This window comes from Sturnira hondurensis, unplaced genomic scaffold (assembly GCF_014824575.4).
Source record: "Sturnira hondurensis isolate 20B ecotype Veracruz unplaced genomic scaffold, ASM1482457v3 Scaffold0015596, whole genome shotgun sequence".
In the NCBI taxonomy this organism is placed as follows: Eukaryota; Metazoa; Chordata; class Mammalia; order Chiroptera; family Phyllostomidae; genus Sturnira; species Sturnira hondurensis.
Window position 1 is genome coordinate 10,957,001 of NW_028088227.1, and position 19,259 is coordinate 10,976,259.

The following is a 19,259-nucleotide window of genomic DNA, read 5'->3' on the forward strand; positions in this document are numbered from 1 at the left end:
TTGAAGTATGTTTTCTCATAATATGTATTGCTTTCACATCATTGTAAGTTCCAAAAATTATATTTCAAACTAAGTCAAAGACAGTCAGAGTCAGAATACTCACACTGTTATGTGGAGGTGTGTTCAACCCATAAGTCTGCTATAAAGGTTAAAGGATGAGAGTATTTTTATTGTGTTTTTCCATAAAATTATTATAGTTACAATAATTTGTTAATATATGCACAATATAACAATAGGTAAATAGGAAAAAACAGAAAAGGAGAGGTAGTAAAAAACTAGAGCTTTCATGTGTGGTTGAAGTTAAGCTATTACTAGTGTAAAGTAGACTGTTTTATGTGTGAGCCTCACAGTAACCAGAAACCAAACTCTACAGTATGTTCAGCAGACAGACTTCTGGTCAACATGGAGGTGTAGGTAACATGGCTTGCCTCCTTGCACAACCACAGCAAAATTACAACTAAAATATAGAACAGCCATCACTCAGAACATCAGAAAATTGACTGTATGGAAGTCAGACAACTAAGGAATTGAAGAAACCACATTCATCCAGAAGGATAGGAGGGATGGAGACATGGAGACTTGGAGTCAGTGAGTCCCGAACCCACGTGTGGTGGATAGAAAATGGAAGGATATCTCTGGAGCAAGAGACCCACTCCCACACCAAACCACCTAGCCCAGGGTTCCAGTGCCGGAAAGATAACTCTCCATAACTTCTGGCTATAAGAACCAATGGGGGTTGGGTCAGTGCAAGAAATGGCAGGATTCTCAGGCCTCTCCTCTTAAAGGGCCTCACTGTGCACATGGACATACTCAGACTCACTCCCTCTGGCCTCCAGAACCAGGGTAGCAGCTTGAAGGGCACCAGTGGCGTATGGGGAGGACCTGAAGTGTCTGGCAAGAGGGCAAGAGCTGGGAGACAGCTTCCTCCCAGAGAGAACTGGCAACAGCAGTCATTGTACCTTTTCAGAGCCCTCCCCCCCACAGAGCCACAATGTGGCAGCACCATATCTGAATTGCCATCAGCCTGGTTCACGTGGTAAGCCCTGCCTCGATGATTACCTAAGTGCCTGCCCTATCCAATCTGTGGCCCACCCAAGCAACTCTTTCACCCTGGTAACAGTGGCTTTTCCGTATGAAGAGCTGGGCTAGGCTCAGGCTTTGGACCTTCCTAAACCCATTTAAACTAGCAGCAGCTGGACCCAGCCCCTGTACCTCTTGCTCAGTGGCCCCAGGCCCGGCACTAGCAGCAGCCATCTGCAGATTGCTTTATAGTTTATGCCAAGGGGCCCCAAGACAGAACACAGGTGGAGGCTGACTTTGGCCTGCACCACCCAGGAAACCCTAAAGCCTGTGCGACAGCAAACAGTTACGGACCATGTCAGAGCACCACCCAACCACCTCTACAAGCCACAGAGGGAGGTTGTTGCTGGCCAGGGGTATGGCCAGTTCTACCAGCTGTCTGGATTGGGTAAATACTTCCCATAGATCTGCTTAGAGCAATCAAGACTCATCTATAAGAGGAGGGAGTAGTCAGCCCTCACGGAGGGAGCACCTCGAGTATACAGCTTGGGAGATAGAGGAGGCTGTGCCACTGAACCCTACTATATTAGGCCATGCTACCAAGACACAGAGTCAAAGAAGCTCTATTTAATACATAGAAACAAACATAGGGAGGCTGCCAAAATGATGAGAAAAAGAAATATGGCTCAAATGAAAGACCAGATCAAAACTCCAGAAAAACAACTAAACAAAATAGAGAGAAGCAATCTTTTAGTTGTGGAGTTCAAAACACTGGTTAGAAGGATGCTCAAAGAATTTAGTGAGGACCTCAACAGCATAAAAAATGCAGTCAGAAACAAAGGGTGCACTAGTTGAAAGAAAGAACAATTTACAGGGAAACAACAGTGGAGTGGATAAAGCTGAGAATCAAATCAATGATTTGGAACATAAGAAAGAAAAAGACATGCAATCAGTACAGCAAGAAGAAAAAAGAATCCAAAAAATGAGGATAGTGTAAGGATCCTGTAGAACAACTTCAGGCATTCAACATTTGCATCACAGGGGTGCCAGAAGGAGAAGAGAAAGTGGAAGAAATTGGAAACCTATTTGAAGAGATAATAGAAATTCCCTGATTTGGTAAAGGAAATAGACATACAAGTCCAGGAAGCACAGAGTCCTAATCAGGATGTATATAAATAGGACCACACCAAGATACATCACAATTAAAATGCCAAAGGTTAAAAATAAAGGGAATCTTAAAAGCAGCAAGAGAAAAGAAGTTAGTTATCTACAGGGGAGTTCCCATAAGACTGTCAGCTGATTTCTCAAAAGAAACTTTGCAGGCTAGAAGAGATTAACAAGAAGTATTCAAAGGCATGGGATACAGGGACCTACAGCCAAGGTTGTTCTACCCAGCAAAGCTATTGAAGAATTGAAGGGCAGATAAAGTGCTTCCCAGACAAGGTAAAGCTAAAGGAGTTTATCATCACCAAGCCATTATTATATGAAATGTTAAGAGGACTTATTTAAGAAGAAGAAGAAGATCAAAACTATGAACATTAAAATGGCAATAAACATATAACTATCAACAATTGAACCTATAAGACAAACTAAGCAGACAAGAACAGAGACAGAATCAAAGATATGGAGAACATTGGGATGGTGGTCAGTGAGGTGGGGGTCTGGAGGAATGGGGGAAAAGGTAAAGGGATTAAGAATATGTACTTGTATTGGTACACTTGTACTGGTAGGTACAGAATAGGCAGAGGGGTGTTGAGAGCAAGTATAGGAGCCCTGGCTCATGTGGCTCAGTGAATTAAGTGCCAGCCTGTGAACCAAATGGTTGCTGGTTTGATTCCTAGTCAGGGCACATGCCTAGGTTATGGACCAGGTCCCCAGTAGTGGGTGCATGAGACTCTTTTTCTCACACATCCTCTCTCTAAAAGTAAATCTTAAAAAAGAAAGAAAAAGTATAGTAAATGAAGTTGTCAAAAAACTCGCATGCATGATTCATGGACATAAACAAAGGAGGGGGGATTGCCAGAGGGAGTGGGGGAGCTGGGGGAAAGGGGGAAAATTGGGACAACTCTAATAGCATAATCAATAAAAAGAAAAAACCTATAACAGACTCATAAAAGATAAAATCACAGCACATCACCATGGAAAATTATCTGTTCACAAAAGGAAGGCAGCAAGGGAGGAAGTAAGGAACAAGTGAACTATAAAACAGCCAAAGAACAAGTAATAAGATGGCATTAATAAGCCCTTACCTAGCAATAATTACTGTAAATGTAAATGGATTAGATTCTCCAATCAAAAGGCATAGAGCAACTTGATGGGTTAAAAAGAACACAACAACCTAACTATATACTGCCTATAAGAGACTCACTTTAGTTTTATGGACACATATTCTCCAAGTAAGGGAAAAGAACAAAGGTATTTCATGCAATTAGAAACCAAAAGGAAGCAGAGGTAGCTATACTTATATAAGACAAATAGACTTTAAGTCAAAAACTGCAACAGAAGGCAAGAAGATTATTATATAATAATGATAAAGAGGTCAATTCATTAAAAAGATATAACAATCAAGAATATATAAATACTCAATATCAGAGCAACTAAATATATTAAGTAAATAACAGATATGAAGGGAGAAATATACAGCAATACAATGATAGGAAACCAAAAAATGACCAGACGAACTGAACAGACAATTTATAAAGACATGCACATGGCAGATAGGTCCATGAAAAGGTGTTCATCATCACTGATCATCAGGGAAATGCAAATCAAAACCGCAATGAGATATAACTGTGCCTCTGTTAGAATGGTAGTCATCAAAAAGATAAGAGACAAGTACTGGGGGAAGATGTGGAGAAGAGGAAAACCTTCCACACTGTTGGTACGACTGTAAATTGGTGTAGCCACTATGGAAAACAATAAAGAAGTTCCTCAAAAAGTTAAAAATAGAACTAGCATATGATCCAGCAATCCTACTTCGGACTATGTGGCTGAAGGAGATAAGAGATACCTGCATGATTATTGACAAAGTCTGAGACATGGTAACAACCTCAGTGTCCATTAATAAATGAATGGAGAAAGAGAATGTGAGATACACACACACACACACACACACACACACACACACACACGATGGAATGTTTTCCAGCCATGAGACAGAAGGAAATCCTGTTATCTGTGGCAAAATAGGTGGACCTTCGGGGTTATGCTAAGTGAAATAAGTCAGAGAAATAAAATGCCATATGATATCATTTATATGTGAAATCTAAAAAAGGTAAACGCATAGAAAGCTGGAAAAATTACTGTGTATCTTTTCAAATATTCTTCTGTACATTTATATGCATACACATCTCTAACCAGCCTAAATATGTAGTTTTGTTCTGTTGTAAATTAATAAGATAATCGTTTCCTCTTAATCTGAGTTGTGCTTTTATCCTTTGAAGCTATCCTGGAGGTCTTTTGATATTAGATATAATTTGTTTTTTTAAATAGCTGCTTCATATTTCACATTATAGCTGCACTACCATTTTAAAACTATTTTTTGTATACTTAGGTTTATCCTAGTTTTTCACTTTTCAAATAATGCTTTTCAAAACCTATTTACAAATGTATTTTTAGTCACATGAGTCAGTGTTTCTGTAGGATAGTTTTATAGAAGTGCTGATTCTAGGTCAAATGTTCTGTGCAATTAAAGCTTCGTTAGGTTTTGCCAAATTATTTTTTAATTGTGTATTAAATAACATTGAAAATTAAATGGTGAAATTGAATTTGCAAATAGCAAGATGATATTTTTTTAAGAAGCCACATCAACATTTATAGATCACAGTAGAGTATTAATAAATAAATGACAAGAAATCATGTACACTTTTTGAGTATGGTCTCTGGGAATTTTATTGGATGTTGCTTGTACATATTAAGTTAGCAACAAATCATTACAAAATCCTAATTATTAAAATATTTACAGGTAGTGGAATTTTTGAACTTTTGTTCCATATCTTGTCCTAAACATAGAAGGGATGCGTCATGGGGACAGGCACGTGGCCTGCAGACCTGAGTTCATGTCTTCTGTCTCTATGAGCAGAATAACTCTAGACAAATATGAGGTGTGTCCAGGATGTATCCAGCCATGTAGTAAGAAAAATAGACACATTTATTGAAGAAGATACAAGATATGAGAAACATTGTACATAGGACAGTGACGCCTCAGTCCCCTTCAAAGTAGGCACCTTGGGACCTCACACAGTTCTTCCAGTTGCCATCACCTGCTTTGTCCTATTTCCCTGAATCTCACTGAGGGTCTCAAATATCTTCCTTTTCAAAGGTGACTTCAGTTTTGAGAAAAGCCAGAAGTTGCAGTGCACCAAATTTGGTCTGTAGAGAGGCTGAGTCACCCAGGTGATTTGATGTTTCACCAAAAAACTGTATGAGACATGATGGATTGGTTGTGGTGGGTATAATCAGCCAGGTCGGTGTAGTTCAGGACCTTCATTTTATAGGTGTGGAAATGTACTAAGTTTCATCTTTTTGTCATGAGGATACCCTGCCTTGGGATGAAACTCTGACTTGGAAGAGGATAGAACTCCTGGATGAGTTTTTCTGTCTCAGCTGGTTTCTAACAGAGACTCTCCTGGACTATTCTTTAGTTAGCTTCCTCTGAGTCCTCTTCTCTGCTGGCCTCAGCTTTGGCCTGCCATGTCCACGTGTGTCCATTCTGAGTTCAGTTTTAGCAAGAACCCTGTCAAACCAGTTCCCATTTTGTTGTAAAAGCTCCTTAGGAAAGGGACTGTACTGGTTGCCTTATTACTATAGTTTCTAACATACTGCTTTACACCTAAGCTTTGCACACAAATGAGTTTGTTAATTATAAATCCAGTTGACCAGTATTTACTGAGCATTTACTATGTACTATGTACTGGGTACTGTGCTAGGTCCTGGGACACAGTGATAAACAACACAGACGTGATCCTTGTCTCATGGAACTTACAGGCTTGAAGCCCAAATCTGTTTCTTCTGCCTCAGTCGTTAAAGGAAAACCTCCCATTTGTTATGTGCAGTGTAATACAGCTGGATAAAGTCTAAAAAACTGCTCCTTTTCATTTTTCTATGGGTTAGGTTGTAAGTAAGTAAACAAATCAGTTCATTGCAACATAGCTGCTTCTCAAGGTAACTGTCAAGACTAGGCCTTGTTTGGTTAGCATATGCGCAGGGCACAGCACAGCTGGGGCCTTCTTAAGCAGGCTTACAGGACTGCAAGAACTTCCTAATGAGCCCACATGAATTTTGCATTGCCTTCTATATCTAAGTAAAAGTCCTGATTGCTTGAATGTACCTTGGGGTCTGGTGGCAATATGGCAAAGTGGTTAAGAACCTCAACCCTGGAGCCAAAATGCTTGGGTTTAAATCCCTCAAAAGTGAACCACTTTTGAGCTCTCTGATAATTGATACGTTACTTCTCTGTGTTTTAGTTTCCTTATCTATCTATAAAACGGGAATAGTAACACCTACCTGATAGTATGGTTGAGAGAATTAAGTGAGTGGAATATATATATATACACACACACACACACACACACATACACATATATACATATATATATATATATATATATATATAATGTATGTGTTATGTACAATTATATATACATATATACTGTATTTTTTGGACTATAAGAATTAACGCCCCCCCCAAATTTGGGAGGAAAATGCAGTGGTGACCCTGCTCCTGCCTCCTGTGACCCTGCTCCATGGCTGCCGCCTCCCCACCCACAGCGAACCAGGTGAGCTACATTCAGACTATGAGACGCAGCCCCCTTTCCCTCCTGAATTGGGGGGAGTGCGTCTTATAGTCCAAAAAGTACGGTGTGTGTGTATATATATAACTTAATTACCTCTTGAAAGGCTCTATCTCCAAACATAGTCCCATTCTGAGGTACTGGGTGGTTAGGGCTTTCAACATACGAATTTTCAGGGGACACAGTTCAGCCCATGGCAGTGATTTCAATAAACACAAAACAAATCTTCCTAAATTTTCTTAGCTGCACAATGGGAATTAAAAAATGATTACTGTTCTCTGTATATGATTATTTTGAGGATTATATGAGATAAATTCAAGTCAGTTGTCTAGCATAATTGAGTCATACAATAGGCACTTTGCAATTATTAAATTTCTTCCTTTCCTGCTTTTTGGAAAAGAAGAGAACTTCTGAAACTGCTTGACAAAATTCTGAAACTGCTGGGTTCAGACCTTACCTACTAAGGTGATAGGGTGTAGGTAAGTGAGAGAGACGGCTGGGGTAGCTGGGAAGTAGGAGTAAGGCAGTGGAGTGGGGAAAGTTTTTTTTTTTTTTATTTACTTTGGAATAGGTTATGGACAAGAAAGTGAAGGGGCCGGGACGGCCTGCGGTAGACTCCGAGGCTGGGGTCCGCTCTAAATCTCAGAAGTCAGACGGCCGTAGCCCTTGCGGGAGAGAGCTTCAGCAGTAGTGTTCTGAATTTGAGGCTGAAAGGGATCATGATTCAATTCCTTTGTTTCATGGAGGAGGAAGCTAACATCTAGAGTGGTTAAGTAACAGGCTAAAATCACATGCTTAGGCAGCTGGCAGAGGACTTAATCAACTTTGAAAAATTATGTGTGATTGGGAGCAGAAGAAGATGGCAGTTTGAGGCAAACGTCTGAATTCTATCAGACTGTCAGAGCTAAAGCTATATCTTACTCATTATTTTATCTCCAGTGACCACGTAAGTGTCTGACATATAGAGTTCAATGTTCGTTAGGTTGATCCAAAATAAATACATTTTCAGGGGACTTATTAAGCCATAAATGTAACATTTTGTCATATAAAATAACGTAATATATTTATGAAATATATGGAACATCTTTAGTATCATCCTGAAAATCAATTTATAAAAATATTATGTTAACACATGAGTTCCTGTGACTGAAAAGGCCAGTATTACCAAACATATACTTAGGAATGCTCATACAGTACTGGTTTGAGTGTAGATTATACAGTCAAACCTTGGAAAATGCAATATTTACTAAAGCTGAGCAAATGCTCTTAGCCTACAGTCAAGTAGTTACTCTGCTGTGTATATTTATATCCAACAAGAACATAGGCATGTAAAATCATGTTTTGTGGCTGCATTATTTGAAAGGGCTAGTAACTAGAAACAGCCCAAATGTCCATCAGTAGTAGAATGAATCAATAAATTGTTGTATATTCACATGGTGGATATGATATAGCAGTCGGTAAACTACAACTATATACAATGCGTGGATGAATGAATCCCGCGAACATGAAGGGACCCAATCACAAAAGGGTATCTACTGTATGATTCCACTCAGATAAAGCTCCCAGAACAGGCAAAGTTCTATGGTGCTAGAATCAGGATACTAATTACCTTTGGGGAGGTAGGAAAAGCTACTAAGATTCAAAGATAGTAATGTTCTTTTTTCCTCGATTGAGCTGGACATTGATAATTTGTGTACTTTTTTGTATTTTTATACTTAAATTATAAAAAGTTTAAAATATACAGAAGTTTATGCATTGAATTTTTATATATCATTGCTTAAGCTTAAAAGTAGTAGCATATGGTGGTTTTAAATGAGGCTGAAACAGGTACCTTAGAATGTATAGCTGCGTGAATATGTTTACCTGAAACTGTATCTGCCTCCAGAGGAAAGCACCTCCACCCAGCCTTCCACATTTTTTTGTTCAGTGTATTTCTTGTACTCTTACTTGCCATTTACACATAAAATTGTATTCTTAGCAAGCAAAATGATACAGTATGCAGCATATATCTCCTGTATTTAAATCTAAAGTTATTTCACATATAAAACTTTTAAGATATCAAAAAGAATTAAGCCTAGAACTATGAATATAACATCCCAATTTATCTTTTCTTCTCTGTTTCTTTCTATTTCATCTTCATTTCTTTCTATTTCTATCTTCATCATCAACATCATTGTTGTCACCCTCATGATATTATTCAGAATCACTAAAAATATACACAATAGGTCTTAGGGAAAATGTAAACTGTTGGAATATGGTTCTTTTAGTAGTACATTTTTCTTTCCACAGTCAAAGGCCTTTGACTCTTAAGTGTGCTCCCAGGGGTGTGTTAACTTCCCCCCACGTCTTCCCCAAACTTCCTAATTTCATTTTTGGGCTGTGTAATTGTATTTGTCTTTTGTATACATACATAAACTATTTTAAAATACATTTTCTTTGGTGGTTGATTAGTTTTACACATTTGAATTGGATGATGATAAGAGGTCACAGGTCCTGTAATATCCCTCAAATTAGGAAATTACGTAGAGACCATACCTCTTTAACTAGATTCATTCTCAACTTGGAAATGGCCTAGCCTTCATCCTCCTCCACCCTTCTGCAAAGTGTTTTGAAGAATCTAGCTTAAAGGAATAAAATCTGAAAATTAGAGGTTTATTTTTCTTTAAAAATATAAACTGAGTGTTAGTATTTTTCAGACAATTAAGAGCTAACATTTAAGGGCTTTGGTTACAGTTCCTTTGCTGCTGATTAGGTATTCCTTGGTGGTGATTAGTGAATGTACAAATGCAATCATTTGGCAGGGCTTAATCACTCATGTGAGAGGAAAGTAAGTTACCCAGAAAGTGAAATTGAAGCTTGTGTAACTTCCATTAACCTTATTGTTTTAATTGCAAAAAAAAAAAAAAAACCAAAAAAAAAAAACAAACCAAGAGAAACATTTTTAACTAAATTAGGAATATTGAGTCATATAAGATAAATTATGGTTTAAAAGAAATAGAGAACCTGGGGAAATGTATGATCAAATTGCTATACTTTTTAAGTTATATTTATTATATTCTTTGTGGCATAGGTGGCTTATGAATAATTGGCCTCTACCAGGACAGACTTCCCAGATCTCCCTGAGAGAGAGACAGAGAGAGACAGAGAGAGAGAGAGAGAGAATAAAGTGCTACTTAAGCAAGTGCCTTCCCTTTCTTTGTACTGGATGGCTGGCCACCCACAATTATAGTGTGGGCAAGGGGGAGAAAGTATGGTTTTCCCCAGTACTTTAGTACTTTACTCAAGATCAAGGAGAGAGATATATGGCTATACCTTTATATTTTCTACAGATCCTCTGAGGCAAGGGGAGAGTGGAATGCATCTATATGGGCAAAAGTGTTTTTGTTTTTGATGAGATGAACTACAGGGTCCAAGTCCTAAGAGTGAGGCCTGGGGAGTGGGTTTGAGCAACTTAGAACGGTGAGCTAGGGTTGTGTGTACGGTGAGGCCGACTGGCTGCTCAGGTCAGGCATTATAGGGTGGCATGACTGTTAGGTTCAGTGGTGGTTCTTCACACATGAAGTTCAAAAGCTCAGCTTCGGAGGCTTTCCCAGAAGACCAGCTTCTTCTTGGAGATTATTTTATATGAATCAAATTCACAGTTTCTAATATATAATTGATCCTTGAACAAGACGGGTTTGAACTGGGTTCTCTTTTAAGTAGATTTTATTCAATAAGTATTATAAATGTATTTTCTTAATATTTTTTAGTCTACTTCATTGTAAAAATACAGCATGTAAAAATAACACAAAATATGTGTTCACTGACTGTTTATATTATGTGTAAGTCTTCCAGTCAATGGTAGGTTATTAGTAGTTAAGATTCTGGGGAGTCAAAAGTTGTATGTGGATTTTCACCTGTGCAGGGGATTGGCATCCCTAACACCCTTGTTGTTCAAGGGTCAACTATATAAGTCAAAATGTTGTATCTGCTCCAGCCTTCCAGCCAAGATTTCTGGGTCTTTACTTCTAGGGTGGTTAACTGTCCCAGTTTGTCCAGAGCTGTCCTGGTGTTAGCACTAAAAGTCCTACATCCAGAAAACCCCTCAGTCTTGGGGGAAACCCCTCCATCCCAGGGGGATGGGTGGTCACTTTATTTTACTTCCCTGAGCCACTAGCAGCTGCAGTGTGGGAGGAGGGAAAGTGGTCATTGTTGCTGTGTCCAGTCTGTTCCCTCTGGTGCTGGTGACAAACATCCACTCAGCCCTAGCAGTGCCATACAACCCAGGAGGCAATTTCAGGGAGAAGTGATGTTGCTGTATCTCAAATGTGCCAAGATAGTTCTAATGATCTATTGCTATGTAACAAATGACCACAAAATTTAGAGGTGTAAGAAATATTACTTCGTTATCTTCCCCAGTGTTGGTGGGTCAGGGATTTGAGAAACAGCTGGCAGTTTGGGCTCCATCAGTACCATGGTGGCTACGACTAGAACAGCTGGGGACTGGTCAGACACCTCTCTGTTCATGTCACCTCAGGGCCTCTCCAGGGTAACTTTCTGCATGGGCTGCTTTAAGCTCTCTTGTGGCATGGTTACCTCCAGGCAGTTTGATATTTACCTGATGGTTCAGGATTCCAGAGCAAGCATTCCAGCCAACAGGTAGGTGACATCCATCCAGCCTTGAATGTCACCTTGGATATTATTGCATAACACTATTTTACCCTAGCACAGGATTCAAGGGTGTGGGGCACAGACATCATTTCTCAATGGTTGGAATGTCAATGGCACATACTGGGATGGAGAGATTATTGCAGTCATCATTTGCAATTCACTACAATTACCTTGGCTCCAAAATGCAGTTTTTCATTAATAAAAGTAGTGAAGTTATTAAAATACAATTTTTCCTCATGAATTTTCATAAAGCAATTTTCATTTCGAATGAAGACAAAAAGATTAGCCTGTAAATGTTTCTTGAATTGTCCCCAAAACCCTTGCTCACCATCGTCTTACTGGACTGGATTTATCTATCTCTGTCTATCTGATATTTGTACCCCTGAAATAAAGTCAGCTGACCAAAAGTTGTAGTAAGAGTTTTAGAGGGTGTGTGTTGTATGCCCATGCACATAAGCACCCTAAGGAGGGGGGCATGGAAGGGAAGGAGTAATTGGGAGGAGAGAACATCAGTGGCACAGGATGACTCAGGTTGAAGGGAGGTGTTCACTGCAGAAAGAACTCTGAAGACTTTGATGGCTGGAGAGGGAACTGAAGGACAAGGACAGTAGCAGTCATTTAGAAGTGAAGGGAAGTGCAAAAGGTGTGTCTGCAAAAAGTCCAGTCATTGTTAATATAATGAGAATAGTTTGTACCACATTAGTGTAACCTGGCAGCCAAGGAGCGTGGACTGGAATGCATATGCGTGAACATTGACACCTTCACTGTACTAGTCAGGGGGGTGGTAGATACCGATGAGTGAGCATGTATATTGTGTGGCAGTCACATTCAAAATGACTGAATGAGGAGAGCAACAATGAATCTGCATCACATTTTGTATTAAGCTTGAACATTCCTCTGTGGAAACTGTTGGGATGATTCAGAAAGCTGCAGCTATGGGCAACTGGTGATTGGCAGCTTCATCATGACAATGCATCCACTCATACATTACCTCTCGTGCAGAGTTTATTTGTGAAACATCAAATCACCTGGGTGACTCAGCCCCCTTCAGCCCACATTTGGTGCCTTGTGACTTCTGGGTTTTCCCAAAACTAAAATCACCTTTGAAAGGTGAGAGGTTTCAGACCATCAGTGAGATTCAGGAGAATATGACAGGGTAGCTGATGGCAATTGGGGAGAACTGTATGAGGTCCCAAGATGCCTACTTTGAAGGGGACTGAGACATCATTGTCTGATGTACAGTGTTTCTTTTTTTTTTAAGATTTTATTTATTTATTTATGTATCTTTAGAGGGGAAGGAGAGAAGGAGAGGAACAACAATGTATGGCTGCCTTTTGTGCATCCCCTGCTGGGAGTTGGCCTGCAGGGAACCAGCCTGCAACCCAGGCATGTACCCTGACTGGGAATCGAACCGTGATCCTCTGGTTCGCAGGCCTGTGCTCAATCCACTGAGCTACACCAGCCAGGGCTGTACAGTGTTTCTTATATCTTCTTCAATAAATGTCTCTGTTTTTCGTATTACATGGCTGGATACCTTCTGGACAGATTTTGTACATATTGCAACCCTTGAGTATGATCATCTGGTTTAAAATGTGGACACTAATGTTCTGGCCCAACTAGCTTAACCTGTATCTCGCTATTGTGATGATTAAGACCCATGAGTTATTCTTTTTGATAGCTTCCAGCTTCTTACTTCCAGGTAATAGAAATTGGGATTTTTAAAAAAAATTACAGTGTGGATGGATCTGGAGAACATTATGCTAAGTGAAATAAGCCAGTCAGAGGAAGACAAGTACCATATGATTTCAATCAGATATGGAATCTAATAAGCAAACTGAACTAACAAGCGACATAGAGAGACTCACAGAGAGCAGGCCGAGAGCTCTGGTAGTGGTGTTATGGGTGGAGGGAGTGAGCAAAATGGTAAAAGGAATCGTGGACATGGATAACAGTGTGGTGATTGCAGTGGGGAGGGGAGTGTAAGGGGGACAAATGGCAATGGAAAAAATACAATAAATTTTAAAAAACTGTAAAAAATAAACAGTATGACTTGAACATAAAAAATATAAAGCAGTTATATGGGGAATTTGCTGACAGCATTGTTTTATTAGCAACTTTCAGGAAGGCATGCTGCAAATCTTAATTTTCTAAACTGATTTTTTTGGCTTGCTATATATTTAATATTCAAGTTTTATAATTCTTATTTGAGTTCTATTGCTTTGTCCTAAACTCATTATTTTGTTGAGAAAAATGTCAAAAATGAAAAAGATAGGAGGGTAGGAAGATTGTAATTCTAAGTCATAACTTGTTTAAAATATATTTTATGTGTTTGATGTGCAGGAGTACTGTGACACGGTCCAGTTAGACTCTGGGGTAGATTACCGGAAAAGGGAACTTCCTGCTGCAGGAAAACTCTACTACCTGTAAGTTTGTTTGTTTTTTTTTAAATTTCCTGAATTTACTATCTAATAATAATCAGGAAAGGATGGGGAAAAATAGCAGGGTAATTATTAGATCATGAAAGGCTAGTTTTGAAGCCTGTGATTTTTAAAATACAAAATAATATTAACTTCTTAAAACTGCATTTTTTGCCATCCGCATTTGCATGATTTATAATGTGTGATTGGATGAAACCCTAATTAGCTTTTTGGGGAGGAGTGATGACAGATGGTTAGAAAGTAATGACTATGCTCTTATAAGACATTCTAGTAATAAGAAAATATCTTTATTGTGCTAAAGTGATTAATTATTTGTAGACATATTCTGACAAATGTTCCATTTCTGTTCCCTGAAAATAGTTGTTTTATTTTGTCAGATAATCTGTTTGTATTTATCATTGTTGATTGACTTCCATGCATAACTATGTAAAATTTATATACACAAGTACAACTGGATACATTTTGTCTTTTAAGGGCTAAAACTTTCCTGAGTGGACCAATTTATAAATAATACATGTCTTTGGCATGAGCAGTGAATGCTGAAAAACAAGTGTAGTTGTAAAATATGTATTTTAGAACCTGAAAACGGAAAAGTGCTTTACAGATGCGCACTGCTGTTTCGTGTACGCCGCCCATGTTTCCACCCATGTTTGGCACATCGTAGGTTCCCAGCAAATAAGTCAAAGGCAGCGATTTTCAACCTTTTTCATCTCATGGCACATGTAAACTAATTACTAAAATTCTACAGCACACCAGAAATTTTTTTTTTGCTCATCTGACAAAAGAATAGGTATAATTTTGATTCATTCACACCAGATGGCTATTGTTATATTGGTGCTTCTAATTTTTTAATTTGACAACCTAAGGGAGAAGAGGTCAGTGCCTTAAAACACGAGTCAGGTATCTCATGCTTTAAAAATTCTAGCAGCACACCAGTTGAAAATTGCTGGTCTAAGGGCTAATTGTGATTTAACTCTAAGGCATGTTTCTGCTCATTTAAATTTTGATGACAGTGAGTATATGAGAGGTTCAGAAAAGTTCTTGTCTCTGCCACCTTGGAAGCAGAAGTACTTTACTGTTTTTGAAGCAGAAATTAGCCAGAAAAATCATGTAATTAAAATTGCATACTTTACAGTGTACCAAGGGGACTATTTCAGTTTATTATTCAGATTCTGATGATTATTTATAGGAGGTTCTTCATCTGCCCTTAAGTACTTTGTCTTTAAAGTACTTTATAATTTTAAAAAACCCTTATAGCACTTTTTTCTGCTTTAACTTAGACTTCCCCCAACCCGCAGTTTCTTTTACGTTTGTGTTTTCTGGACTTTTTATTCTTTTGATGTTCACAGACTCTTCTGATTCTCAGCTACTTATTTCTTGATATTCCAGATGTATGGTACTTAGAAATTAATTTATTATTATTATTCTCTTTATTTTTCAAAGAAGGTAATCCTTGTTCCCTGTTTCCTCACAAAGCGTACCTGTATGTGGAAGGATTCAAGCATTTTCCTAATGGGAAGTCCCCTAAGTGAAGACGTGGTCTGGGTCTGGAGCGTGGTATTTGCTTCCTGGTGCTAGGGAGGTCGTGGTGGACTGGCAGGAGGTGGAAAGGCTGCTTTTGCTTGGAGCACAGACATTTCCTCTTTGACCTGTCTTTGTTACCCCTTCCTCTTCCCGATAAAAGTAATACAGTTCTAACACAATGAAATTCAGGTTGTGCTTAAAACATGTACTGGAAGAAAACAAACTCCGACGACATCTGAGTCCATGAAACTCTGGAACAGCTTTCTTAAAATATATGTAAATTCATGTAATCCTCAAGGAAGGTAGATTTGGTCACAAATTTAACATCAAAAGGGCTTTCCCCATAGTCTGGTAACCAAGAAGAGCGAACCTGGGGGCACACTTCGGTCCAAAGGGTAAGGCGCCCCTAGGGAGAATTAGGAATTAAAATAAATCATCTGAAAAGCGTGAGAATAATATTAGATACCAAGACAGGGTGCTAGGGATATAATTCATTGTTTTACATGGGCCCTTGGATAGAAAAGAACTCCTTTTATGACAGTAGAAGGAAATTTCTTGTTTATGTATTAATTTCTGATTTAATTAGATTTCTTTTTATCCTGTTCTTACAGAAAAACATTAGTTGTTCCCTGTAACAGATTTTAATGTGCTATGCTATATATTTCCCCATTAAAACGTGTGTTTATTTTATTACCCTCTGCTTAAACATCTGGAATTGGTTCCTGAATATGCAAATCCGGACTACCCCCATGTCAATCTCACTAGCACACTAGGGGCCTAAAAAGAAAAAGTTGGTAGCTTCCCTCTGGGGAAACATCAGGTACTCTCAGAATTCATATAAGCAAAATCCCATATATGATCTTTAACTAAATAGAAATATTCATTAACTCAGTATATTATCAGCCTAATTTTCCAAAACCAATTAAAAATGTCCCCAAACACAATTCAAAGAATATCCATGATTACCATAGATTTTTTAAAACTACCCCAAAAGTTGATGTGGAAAAATCTCTATGGTTTATAACATCTGGTTCACACAAGGCATTGTACATTTGTTTCTAATCTATTTCATTTGCAGTTTTGCATCACAATCAATTTAGAAATCCCCAAGTACCTTTGTAAATAAGTTGCAGATGGCTTTTAGACTATCCCAAGAAGTTTTCAAACTCATATAAAACAGTCTCGGAGAATTTAAATTAGCAAGTTACAAGCCACTGAGAGCTTGAGTACAGATATCCAAACTGTTACATAGATTAGAGTGCCCCATGTTTTCATTCTACTGTAACCCCATGGTTGGTCTTCCCAGAGATGAGCACAGATCATTTACTTGCTGGTTGCTTGGTGGACTGGGCTCTGTAAGTATCCCTGTGTGAGGAATATAGTTTGCCTGAGTTCAGACAGGTCAACAAAGCACTGGGCTTCCATTTCCATTGATTGGATGGGGGCTTGGACCAGTAATCTATTTTGAACTGCCTGATATTTGCCTAATAGCCCCATCCATGCCTTCCAGAAAATATAACTCCTTCATACTAATTCTCTGCTTGGGGGCTAGTGGCACTAGAGGCTATTATTTTACATATCAATGAGCATCTTCTTCAGACAAGGGAGCACCACTGCTGAGGGGCATATCAGATTTGCTCCAGGCCATTTTCCTTGTCACTGCTGTGGAGGTTATGGTTTCCTGGGAAGAGGACCTCAGGTCACCTTGGACTCACCCTTTATCTGTTGCTTTTCATTTTCCTTTGTCATTCAGGAGCTGAGTTACACAGCCTCCTTTTGCTGCTAAGTCTGTTGAAGGAACCGCAAGTGGGGATGGGGGGAGGGTTCCTATGTAAACACTCTGTCATACTCACATACGAGCTTCTCATCTTTAGCATAGCCTCAGAGAGCATGTTATGGTGGTTCCCTCCTGGCTCCCTAGTCCCATTGGGGTGGGGATGGTGAGTTTTGCTGAGGGCTTAGCTGGATGCCTGCATAGGCAGTGAATTTTGTTGTAGGAGAGGAACTCAAGTTTGGGGAATGTCCTGTTTTCTAGCTAGAGGTAGCAAGCTTGCTTTGTGTCTCAAGGTAGATATTGCCTCATCCCTCAAGGTTTTTTACTACAAACACAACCTGAGAAACGGTTAGATGCATTCTTGGCAGACTCACCAAGATGCGTAGGTGAGAGAGAGTCCCAAGGAGGACCACGTCTCCCAGCAGGTGCATTTGGCAGTCCTCGGACCTTTAAGAAGCCAGGCTTTCTTCCTTCCCTTCATTTAGCTCCTAGTCACAGAAGTCATCTAGCACTTCACAAAATTACATCTGAATGCATTTTTCAGTTAAATTGTCTCAAGGCTATTTCAATTCCATGTATTTGGGTACTATGGCTCATACTGAAAATGATGAAAAATATGTTACAACTTTTCAGATACAGCCCCCAAGTTCACATATTCTTTAACCTGGCTAATAAAGTAGACTTTTATCCATCTTTAGAACACATTTTATTTTATTTTATTTTATTTTTTAAAAAAGATTTTATTTATTTATCTTTAGAGGGGAATGGGAGGAGAGAAGGAGAGAAATATCAATGTATGGTTGCCTCTAGTGAGTCCCCTGCTGGGAACTGGCCTGCAACCCAGGCACGTGCCCTGACTGGGAATCGAACCATGATCATGTGGTTTGCAGGCCCGCACTCAATCCACTGAGCTACACCAGCCAGGTAGAACACATTTTAAAAAAAGTTTCTCCTTAAATACTTTTACCAATTTTTCTTTCAGCAATTGTTCTGTCTTAAGTATTCTCAATATTGCACTTGGGAAACAACTATTCCAAATAGCAAACCACCCCTGGGAATGTATCTTTGAACTAGTAAAAAAATGTTTGTTGGCAAAAACACAAAGCTTCAAAGTTATGGCTCTGTTTTACAAGGTCTGCGAAAACACAGCCTGGAGCGCATACAAACTAAAATGTACTTCCCACAATTAAAAACATGTTGTTCCTGTCTGTGATTTTCCCTACACACACTTTTCCACTCTCAACTGAGAGAAACAGATCAATGAAAATTTAAGACATTTTGTAGTTCAATTGTTATATCTTCTACCTTAAACTTTGGCAGAGATCTGTCTTCTGCCTGGAATGTTGCCATCTTCTGGTTCAGCAGAATCCCCATTCCAGGGGTTTCTGACTCAGACATTGAAATCTATAGTTTTGAGTCTTAGTTTTTTACCAGTTAGGGTACCAGCTCCATCATTTCCTGTTTCATTTCCCACTGAAGAACCAACCTCTGAAACGTCTGCCAGCAGAAGCAACTTGACAATGAAGTCTAGCCCCCATCCTTTTATACTGTAATTTGTTTTAGTTGCATGCACTAGAGCAGGGGTCTAGTAGACTGCTGCTAGCAGGCTGCATGGGGCCCAGAATGGCTATGAATGCAGCTTAATACAAAATCATAAATTTACTTAAAACATTAGTTTATTACTAAGTTTTATTACTTAGATATATACATTTTCTGTATTAGTGATCACAAACTTGGGACCAGCTTGACAATTTTAAAAGATTATCAAAAGGGCCACTACAAAATTAGGGTTATTATGTAAGGACTTTTTTGCTTATCTGTGCTGGCGATTATCACAAAAAATTAATCATGGACCTTTTTTTGCTCATCAGTTTTCGTTAGTATTTGTATATTTAATGTGTGGCCAAGACAACTCTTCTTCCGGTGGGCCCAGAGGTGCTGAAAGGTTGGACAGCCTGTGGTAGATCATTCATAGCCCTTAGCAGGCTGTATACATACCCCATTGAAATAATTTATTTCTCATCGTCTACAAAAAAGTTTTCTGTGAACTTAAGCTAGTTA

The 19,259-nt window shown here is 38.9% G+C and overlaps 1 protein-coding gene across 4 annotated transcripts in view; it reads left to right on the plus strand.

Annotated features, from left to right (window-relative positions):
• Positions 1-19,259, plus strand: part of AFG1L (AFG1 like ATPase) — a 192,190-nt gene that overhangs the window by 116,562 nt on the left and 56,369 nt on the right. For all 4 annotated transcript variants that reach the window (XM_037064995.1, XM_037064997.1, XM_037064996.1 and 1 more), the window contains one exon: positions 13,803-13,885. In XM_037064995.1, the coding sequence (XP_036920890.1) occupies positions 13,803-13,885 (83 nt within the window). The remainder of the gene's footprint in view (positions 1-13,802; positions 13,886-19,259) is intronic.